Source organism: Lipotes vexillifer, unplaced genomic scaffold, assembly GCF_000442215.2.
Source record: "Lipotes vexillifer unplaced genomic scaffold, Lipotes_vexillifer_v1.1 scaffold451, whole genome shotgun sequence".
Classification (NCBI taxonomy): Eukaryota; Metazoa; Chordata; class Mammalia; order Artiodactyla; family Lipotidae; genus Lipotes; species Lipotes vexillifer.
The window spans coordinates 1,209,145-1,219,692 of NW_006795989.1; the positions used below are offsets into that span (position 1 = coordinate 1,209,145).

At 45.6% G+C, this 10,548-nt stretch overlaps 1 protein-coding gene across 1 annotated transcript in view; it reads right to left on the reverse strand.

Moving 5' to 3' along the window:
* The window catches only part of KIAA1549L (KIAA1549 like), a 136,719-nt gene that overhangs the window by 108,474 nt on the left and 17,697 nt on the right, over positions 1–10,548 (reverse strand). The window contains exons 7-8 of the mRNA XM_007468083.1: positions 9,884–9,943; positions 218–369 (exon numbers count right to left, since the gene is read on the reverse strand). Of these exons, the coding sequence (XP_007468145.1) occupies positions 218–369; positions 9,884–9,943 (212 nt within the window). The remainder of the gene's footprint in view (positions 1–217; positions 370–9,883; positions 9,944–10,548) is intronic.

Genomic DNA, 10,548 nt, shown 5'->3' on the forward strand with positions numbered 1-10,548 from the left:
CGGTCTAGTAGTCGGGAGAGCAGCTCTCACCCTCCTTCATGATTTCGATGATTATGCCTGTCACCACCACCCCCAAAACCTAAGAGCAGTGTGGATTAATTGGCCTCACCAGCTTGCAGTGTGAGCGCTCCTCGGCACGCAGCATGGTTTTCTTAGGCTCGGGAAGCACATTCCCACACCCTTCTTATAAGACCCCCGTGACTTTGCGCACACCCACCTGCACAGTGTAGCTTCCCAGGGTGGTGGCCCGTTTAAACCGCCGGCCTTGTTGCTGGGACATCATGAACAGCTGGGCCAGGCGCTGCTCCATGACCCGGGCGAAGCTTTGGTTGTGCAGGCCCACCAGGGAACTGTCCACGCCCTGCAGCACTGTGGACACAGGACACAGAGGGGCTGTCAGAGGAGAGGCTGCCTGCTGACTCGGAACCACAGCCGCCACCGCTGGCCCCCACCAGCCACTAAGGGCCATGGGCCCGACCTCATGTTAGGGTTTGGCCATCCTTCCCTCACTTTACCCTCACATCAGCCCCAGGAATCGCTACTGACCTGTTCGAGATGCTGAAAAGGTTAAGTGACTTGTCTAAGGTCACACAGCTAGTAATCAGCAAAGCCAGGCCTCAAACCCGAGCCTGTGGAACCCCAAAGCATGCACTCTGTCCTGCACAAGCTGTGACAGGTGTAACGCTGCTGTATTAGGTCCCAACCTTATTTAAGATAGTATGTGTTGTCAGAGTCCATATGGGAATACAGCATCGCTAATGGGTACAACTACTTGGATTTTTGGTGGTTCCCACTCAGAAGCCCTGGCTCAGCGCTACCCTGGTTTTACCTTTCCTTCCCAACAGCTTTGGTGAGAAATCTAAGCTCCATCCTGCAACTCAGCCCCTTCCGCACGGGCAAACCACCCTGTTCGGTGCCCTCTTCCCTCTCTCCTCAATGGGGTCCTTTCAGGGCTCACCCCTAAAGCTGCCCAGGGCCCCTGGGGTCTCTCTCACTTGACAGAAGGATCGTGTGATGGAAAGAGGGGGCTCTCTCAGTGCTGGCCCTTGCCAGTTGGGGGACTTTGGGCAAACCACCGGCCCTCTCAGAGTCCAAGTCCTTTTCTGTAAAACGGAATAAGAAGGGCTACATCACAGCAAATATATTTCTAGTGGGCTTTAAGGTTGAGATGAAATAAGATGTATATAGCAGCTTAGCATAGAGCCTGGTGTGCGGAAGGCAAATGAAACCCTGTCTTTCCAGCCCTCCTTCACTGCTGGGCTTCATCCACATCCAGGGTATCTGTAATCAATGGGTAAGGCGTTGGTGATGGAATTCCAGGCAATGGCTGGTGCACGGGAGAGAAGTTAGTGAACACCAGAGCCGTACAAGGACTGCGGTGGTCAGTTACTACGGGGGCGACTGCCGTTTGCTGTCTACCCCCAAAGCCAGCCCTTCCTCCGAGACCCTTGGGAAGAAACACACTTCTTCCCAAACACACAAACACTCCCTCCAAACACAGTCATCCCTGAAAACAAAAATGCCAAAAGCAATTCTCATCTTCTTAGACCAAAACTTACACGGGCTGGGAATGTAATGCAAGGTTTTCATTTAGCAGAGTTTGTTCTACTACAGTCCAGCCAAGGACCATTAATACCACCCGTCTACTGGGATCTGGCAATAGCCTGGATATAAAGACGGCATTGTTACTATGATGGCATTCTAACAGGGGCAGAACACGCAACGGATGACAACGAGATGCAGAGAACGATGTTTAAACCAATCAAGAGAAAAATATAACCCACAGCTGAGTCTTAGAAATCATTTCTTTGAAACCACAAATGCTAAATAATCCCCACGGAGGGCATGAAGCAGCTTTCCTTCCAGGGCCCTCATGAGGGACTCCCAGCTCAGCAGAACTCCTGCAAACAAAGATAAAACACTCCTGCACTTCCCACTGTGGCCCCTTGGAACCCTCCTGACACAGCTGTCAGGCTGAGGAAGGGCTGACCAGCCTCCTGACCCCAGAAGGAGAGCCCGTGTTCTTGCGCACTCAAAGACACCCCTCCCGTAAAAGGACAGCACCAACTGCTGAAGGATTATTTCTACACTGGTCTCTCCTAACTGGTGGACAAGAGCAAGAGAGGGGACACAGGATGGTCGAGGGACGTCATCATGGGTTACTTTACAGGAATCCCAGAGATGATGCAAGGGCAGACATCAAAGAAGAGAACAGTCGAAGCCTTCAGGTGACAAAAACATTCTGGAAATAGATAGTGGTGATGGTTGCACAACACTGTGAATGTACTTAATGCCCCTGAATTGTACACTTTAAAAATGGTTAAGGGATTCCCTGGTGGCGCAGTGGTTAAGAATCCTCCTGCCAGTGCAGGGGACGCGGGTTCGAGCCCTGGTCCGGCAAGATCACACATGCCGCGGAGTAACTAAGCCCATGCACCACAACTGCTGAGCCTGTGCTCTAGAGCCCGCGAGCCACAACTACTGAGCCCACGTGCTTCAGCTACTGAAGCCTGCACGCCTAGAGCCCGTGCTCCACAACAAGAGAAGCCAATGCACATATATACACTACCAGATGTAAAATAGATAGCTAGTGGGAAGCAGCCGCATAGCACAGGGATATCAGCTCGGTGCTTTGTGACCACCTAGAGGGGTGGGATAAGGGAGGGTGGGAGAAAGAGGCAAGAGGGAGGGGATATGGGGATATATAGCTGATTCACTTTGTTATACAGCAGAAACTAACACAACATTGTAAAGCAATTATACTCCAATAAAGATATTTTAAAAAAAGAGAGAAGTCACCACAAGGAGAAGCCCACGCACCGCAACAAAGAGCAGCCCCCGCTCATCCCAACTAGAGAAAGCCAGGGCAGAGCGACAAAGACCCAACGCAGCCAAAGATAAATAAATAAATAAATAAATGAATGTTTTTTTTTTAAAAAAGGTTAAAACGGTAAATCACACTTTATGAGTATTTTACCACAGTTTTAAAAATTGAGAAAAAATACCTGCAGGGAAGTATAGGAGGCCGTGGGAACCTGCCACAGAGCTACATGGAATCAGCTGGGCAGCTCCCTCATGCCTCGTGGCTCTATTTGCAAAGAGGATGTGTCCTTCTCAGGAGGCAGATGGAGAAGAGCTGAGGGGTGGAGCCAGGGCCCTGGGTTCGAATCCTGACGCCTCCTTACCGAGTGTCTTGAGCAAGTTGCCTAGTTTCTCTGGGCCCCAGTTCCTCATCCGAAAGCACGGTTGTCATAAGCTCCTCCTGACTGTATCATTGCAAAGAACAGTATACTTTATACAAAAATGCTTCCAGCATAGTGCACTTGAGAGGGCGGTGCCCGTAAACAGTAGCTGTTGTTGCTCAAACGCGCCTCCTCCTTCACTAGACACATCCTCACCAGAGGAAGGAATTGCCCGGAAAACACAGGGCTGTGTTGCAGGACTGTAGCTCCTTTCCTTTCCCCTGAGAAGCATGGCGGACCTCAGGCTCCTGGCCCTCTCTGCCCACCTGGAAGGGAGTGGAAAGAGGTGTGTGCCCATAGCTCTCACAGAGACCCAGAAGCAGTAGCGGGGGTTGGACCCTGGCACGGGGGCCCAGGAAGACCGCAGCCCCTCAATACATCAGCCAGGGCCCTGGCCACCCACCCTTATCCACCACTGATTCAGCTCAGAGGAGACGGGCAAGTCCCAGCTGTGTTCCTAGGAGCTTTGTCCAGGGGATTTGGTGGCTATAACATCACTGGTCTCTCATTCCTTCTTTGTTTACAAGTGCACTGGGCTCTAAGATTCCAACGATCAGGCAAGGTGAACTCAAGTTAAGTTGTTTTATTCATGGTTGAATCTCACATACTCAGAGCCAAAAGAACCTCAATCCTCAGCTCACATCTTTTCCTGATTCTGAAGGTGAGCATGTGCTGCCTAGTGGGTCTAAGTTGACTTACTCAAGGACACACTAGGTTAGTCAGTAGCAGAGCTGAGACCAGAAGAAATCCTGTAATTGCTGGGTCTGGGATATTTTGACTCTGGTAGGTGAAATAAAGACAGATGAATAAACCTAAGAGGGGCTCTCACCTCTGTCAGGCAGCAAGATTAAGTCTGTACACTTCTACCCCGCCTCATATATACACCCCTGACTGCAGGATCCATGAGAGCAGGGTAGCCCCTGGGTACTCCGTAAAGAGGGGCTGCAGGAGTCACCCTAAGCCAGTGATTTTCCACCACAGCGGGACCCACACTCAGGGAGGGGAGAAGTGGATAGTGTGCCAAAACATATTTAATATAAGTTTAGTCGGAAAACAGATGAAAACATATTAGGCTTTTACAATGCAAATTACAGGAAGAAAAGTTGCTTCAAATCCTCTTGGCTGTTAGCAATGAGCAGAAGACAGGATGCCCAGGATGAATATCTGGGCAGACAGGTTATTCGAGGGACTGTAGGTTTGAACAAGTGCTATCTTCATCTCTCAGTTCCGAATCTCCTACCCCTTCTGGAAAAGATGGTTAAAGTTGGTGGTGGCCACCCATGGGTCTAGAAAGTGGTTATGGGCCAAAGGGAAGGCAGAAGGGTCATCCTGAGACCTGGACCTGTGCCCTCTTCCCCCCCAAGCACTAATCAACTGACCCAATCAGCCCCAAACACAGTGATGGGTGCCCCTGTGTATAATGATTACCAACAGGCAGCAACAGTGATAACAAAATTGGATACGTAGGTGAGTGGGCAGGGGTCAAGTCCCAGAAGAATCCTGAAAACAAGACCATGTATGGAGCTTTTTATTAAGGTTATGTCACTAAAACAGAGGCAGGGCAAGACACAGGTACATGAGGAAAGCATGAAACAGGAGTTTGTCAAGGATAGGATGTTTTACCATTGAATGTAAATCTTAAAAGTTAAGAGAAGGGAGGAAATGTCTACAAGTTAACAAACAGCATTCCCTGTGCAGGAAACATGATTTTGTAAATGTTACATAACCTGCTGATTTCCCTCTTGAGCATAAACTCTGGTGGGTTGTTGTCGTTTCCTTTTTAAACGTTTCTTTGGTTGGCCTTCTTAGCAGGTAAAATAATCTCTACAAATCCATGGCTTTGCAGGGGAGAAAGGAATGCAATTTTCTGCAATTTAGGAGAGGTCTTGAGTGAGCTTCACCAAGCTCCTTGGTTAGTATTCCAGGCAGCAGCCCATCTACTGCTTGTTTAGGACAGCAAGGGAGGGAGGAGACAGGCGAGGGAAGATGGTGGTTTGGGAGGGCCTGCTTGTTCAGGCACATCTTCCAGGACTGGCAAAATCTTCCTCCCTCCTTGTAATGGGCTGAATTGTGTCCTCCCACCACTCACATGTTGACGTTTTAACTCCCAGGACCTCAGAATGCGACTGTATTTGGAGATAGGGCCTTCAAAGAGGCAATTAAGATAAAATGAGGTCATCAGGGTGCGGCCTAATCCTATACGACTGGTGTCCTTATAAGAAGAGAAAACTAAGACACAGACATGCACAGAGGGAAGATGGCCATCTACAAGCCAATGAGAGAGACCTCAGAAGAAAACAACCCAGCTGACACCTTGATTTTAGACTTCCAGCCTCTAGAGTTATGAGAAAATAATTCCTGTTGTTGAAGCGCCCCCCAGCCTGGAGTACTTTGTTACGGCAGCTCTAGCAGACTAGCACCCTTCCATCCCTCCCCTTGAAACTGAGGAGGACCCTGTGGGGCTCCTGGGCATGGAAGCCTTTTTGTCCCTCCTTTCTTGTAGGCACGACTCCAGCCTCCATGACCTTCCCTGAGTTCCAAAGGGCAGATTCGAACAGCTGCTAATCAAGGGAGAAGCAGCCAAGAGACCACCTGAGGCCAGATTAAAGGGAACAGAGAAGCTCATCAAGATTAGGAGACCCGATCACCTGAGACCAGAGTAAAGGCATGCAGCAGACCCTGCACACACCCTAATCTTATCAGCAACCCCACCCTTGAACTATTGCTATAAAACTCCTCATCAAATCCTCCCAGGTTGGGACACATAGTTTTTCAGGGCAGGAGCCCATTTTGTCCCCCTTTGCCTGGCAAAGCAATAAAGCTATCCTTTTCTATTTCACCCAAAACTCCGTCTCTGAGATTCAGTGTGGCACCAGTTACAGAGAAGCTGAGCTTTTGGCATCACCCTTTCTGCCCCGGCTGGTCACTTTTCCTCCTACAAGTATCTGTCCTCTCTCTCTGCTTCCAATCCTTGCTTCTCTCATTTTCAGAGTTACTGTCTGGCTTTTGAAAAACACAAGCAAAACGTTTTTGCTGTTCCATAAATCTCGGCTGGAAAATGTCAAGGAAGAAAAAAGGAAACTGCCACCCAAACACCCTTTTAGTTCCATCCACCCTCACTGTCAGGACACGCCCGGGCTCCACCAGGATCAGCGCGGGGGTACCGGGGAGAGAGAAAAATGCATGCCTGGCATTCCTCTGACTTTCATTTGGGTTTTGTAAAGCAGTGCAGAGAGTCCTGCGGTCTTTAAATGATCTTTAAACGAATCGACAACCATTCACATGGACATGCCCCAGACGTCCACAGCTTAATGCCGCACTTTTTGATAGGTACACATTTTGCGAAAAGAAGGCTCCTGGGTGGGTCTTTCAACGTAGCTGTTTTGAATTGGTTATTTAACCCTCATCTTCAGCATGCTGTTTTTTCCTACCTCAGCTTACTCCACCCACTTCTGGTCCTAGGGAAGTAACTCCTTGGCGGATAAGACGGGACCCAAGAAAAGATGCCAATTCTATCACTGAATGGCATGCAGTTTTTAAAAATAAACCAACCTTTCCAAAATATAGCAGAGGGAGGAACACTCCCAAACTCATTCTACGAGGCCACCATCACCCTGATACCAAAACCAGACAAAGATGTCACAAAGAAAGAGGCCACAGGCCAATATCGCTGATGAACATAGATGCAAAAATCCTCAACAAAATACTAGCAAACAGAATCCAGCAGCACATTAAACGGATCATACACCATGATCAAGTGGGGTTTATCCCAGGAATGCAAGGATTCTTCAATATACGCAAATCAATTAAATGTGATAAACCATATTCACAAATGGAAGGATAAAAACCATATGATCATCTCAATAGATGCAGAAAAAGCTTTTGACAAAATTCAACACCCATTTATGATAAAAACCCTCCAGAAAGTAGGCATAGAGGGAACTTACCTCAACATAATAAAGGCCATATATGACAAACCCACAGCCAACATCAATCTCAATGGTGAAAAACTGAAACCATTTCTTTAAGATCACGAACAAGACAAGGGTGCCCACTCTCACCACTACTATTCAACATAGTTTTGGAAGTTTTATCCACAGCAACCAGAGAAGAAAAAGCAACAAAAGGAATCCAAATCGGAAAAGAAGAAGTAAAGCTGTCACTGTTTGCAGATGACATGATACTATACATAGAGAATCCTAAAGATGCTACCAGAAAACTACTAGAGCTAATCAATGAATTTGGTAAAGTAGCAGGATACAAAATTAATGCATTCCTAAACACTAAGGATGAAAAATCTGAAAGAGAAATTAAGGAAACACTCCCATTTACTACTGCAACCAAAAGAAGAAAATACCTAGGAATAAACCTACCTAAGGAGACAAAAGACCTGTATACAGAAAACTATAAGACACTGATGAAAGAAATTAAAGAGAATACAAACAGATGGAGAGATATACCGTGTTCTTGGATTGGAAGAATCAACATTGTGAAAATGACTCTACTACCCAAAGCAATCTACAGATTCAGTGCAATCCCTATCAAACTATCAATGGCATCTTTCACAGAAATAGAACAAAAATTTTCACAATTTGTATGGAAACACAAAAGACCGCAAAGAGCCAAAGCAATCTTGAGAAAAAAAAAATGGAGCTGCAGGAATCAGGCTCCTGGACTTCAGACTGTACTACAAAGCTACAGTAATCAGGACAGTATGGTACTGCCCCCAAAAGAGAAATATAGATCCATGGAACAGGATAGAAAGCCCAGAGATAAACCCACACACCTATGGTCACCTTATTTTTGATAAAGGAGGCAAAAATATACTATGGAGAAAAGACAGCCTCTTCAATAAATGGTGCTGGGAAAACTGGACAGCTACATGTAAAAGAATGAAATTAGAAAACTCCCTAACACCATACACAAAAATAAACTCAAAATGGATTAAAGACCTAAATGTAAGGCCAGAAACTATCAAACTCTTAGAGGAAAACATAGGCAGAACACTCTATGACATAAATCACAGCAAGATCCTTTTTGACCCACCTCCTAGAGAAATGGAAATAAAAACAAAAATAAACAAATGAGACTTAATGAAACTTAAAAGCTTCTGCTCGGCAAAGGAAACCATAAACAAGACGAAAAGACAGCCCTCAGAATGGGAGAAAATATTTGCAAATGAAGCAACTGACAAAGGATTAATCTCCAAAATTTACAAGCAGCTCATGTAACCTAATATCAAAAAACAAACAACCCAATCCAAAAATGGGCAGAAGACCTAAACAGACATTTCTCCAAAAAAGAAATACAGATTGCCAACAAACACATGAAAGAATGCTCAACATCACTAATCTTTAGAGAAATGCAAATCAAAACCACAATGAGCAGGGCTTCCCTGGTGGCACAGTGGTTGAGCAGCCGCCTGCCGATGCAGGGGACACGGGTTCATGCCCCGGTCTGGGAAGATCCCACATGTCGCGGAACAGCTGGGCCCGTGAGCCATGGCTGCTGAGCCTGCGAGTCCAGAGCCTGTGCTCCGCAACAGGAGAGGCCGCAACAGTGAGAGGCCCGCGTACTGCAAAAAAAACAAAAAAACCCCAAAAAACCCACAATGAGGTATCACCTCATACCAGTCTGAATGGCCATCATCAAACAATCTACAAACAATAAATGCTGGAGAGGGTGTGGAGAAAAGGGAACCCTCTTGCACTGTTGGTGGGAATGTAAATAGATACAGCCACTATGGAGAACAGTACGGAGGTTCCTTAAAGAACTAAAAATAGAACTACCATATGACCTACCAATCCCACTACTGGGCATATACCCTGAAAAAACTAAAATTCAAATAGAGACATGTACCACAGTGTCCACTGCAGCACTATTTACAATAGCCAGGACATGGAAGCAACCGAAGTGTCCATCGACAGATGAATGGATAAAGAAGATGTGGCACATATATACAGTGGAATATTACTCAGCCATAAGAAGAAACGAAATTGAGTTATTTGTAGTGAGGTGGATGGACCAAGAGTCTGTCATACAAAGTGAAGTAAGTCAGAAAGAGAAAAACAAGTACAGTATGCTAATACATATATATGGAATCTAAAAAAAAAAAAATGGTGCTGAAGAACCTAGGGACAGGACAGGAATAAAGATGCAGATGTAGAGAATGGACTTGAGGACACGGGGAGGGGGAAGGGTAAGCTGGGACGAAGTTAGAGACCGGCATGGACATATATACACTACCAAATGTAAAACAGATAGCTAGTGGGAAGCAGCCGAATAGCACAGGGAGATCAGCTTGGTGCTTTGTGACCACCTAGGGGGTGGGATAGGGAGGGTGGGAGGGAGACGCAAGAGGGAGGGGATATGGGCATATATGTATATGTATAGCTGATTCACTTTGTTATACAGCAGGAACTAACACAACATTGTAAAGCAATTATACTCCAATAAAGATGTTAAAGAAAATAATAAAGAAAGAGAGAGAGAGAGAGAGAGAAAGAAAGAGAGGAAGGAAGGAAGGAAGGAAGGAAGAAAAGATAAGAAAGAAAGGAAGGAAGGAAGGAAGGAAGAAAGAAAGAAAGAAAGAAAGAAAACCAACCTGATAGGGTGAAAGGGGAAATGAAAGAAGAGGTTACCTGTAATTACCCAGTAGTCTCTGGTTGTTTCTGATATATCAAGGTTGGGGTATTCCAGCGCTAAAACAAATAAGAAACACACCAAATTACTTTCACAGGTTTTATATTTAAATATTGTTCAGAGAAATAGACATAGCTGACAAAATACCAAGCAGTTAAATCCTGCTTTATCATTCTTGGGAACTCTAGGACATACAGACTGAAAATTGCTATTCAGAAAACTAAAATACTCAGTAAAGGGCTTTTGGGTGTCTGCTTTCGGTTTTTCCATCAAAACCTTCTTAAGTGAAATGCTTCCATTGTCAAGACCTACAGCTAGGACCTATCTTAACAATAGCTTTCTCTTTAAAAATTATCCAACCATCATAACACTTTTAGGAATAATTATTTCTTGAATGGATTTTTCCAGTGTCAAGGACTAAGTTTTGTAGCCAAATGTAACAGTACCATTTCTTTACAGGTGTGGTGACCATCAGAGTTAATACATGTAAAAGGCTTAGCATAGTACCTGGCACATAGTAAGTACTCAATAAATCATAGTTGTGTTATTGTTATTATTCTCAGAATATCAAGATGATGAAAAAATAAATTCTTCATGTGCTGCCAGGTTACGTAATGCCATCTTTTATGACATCATCTTTTCCATAAAATCCAGAAGCATCTTT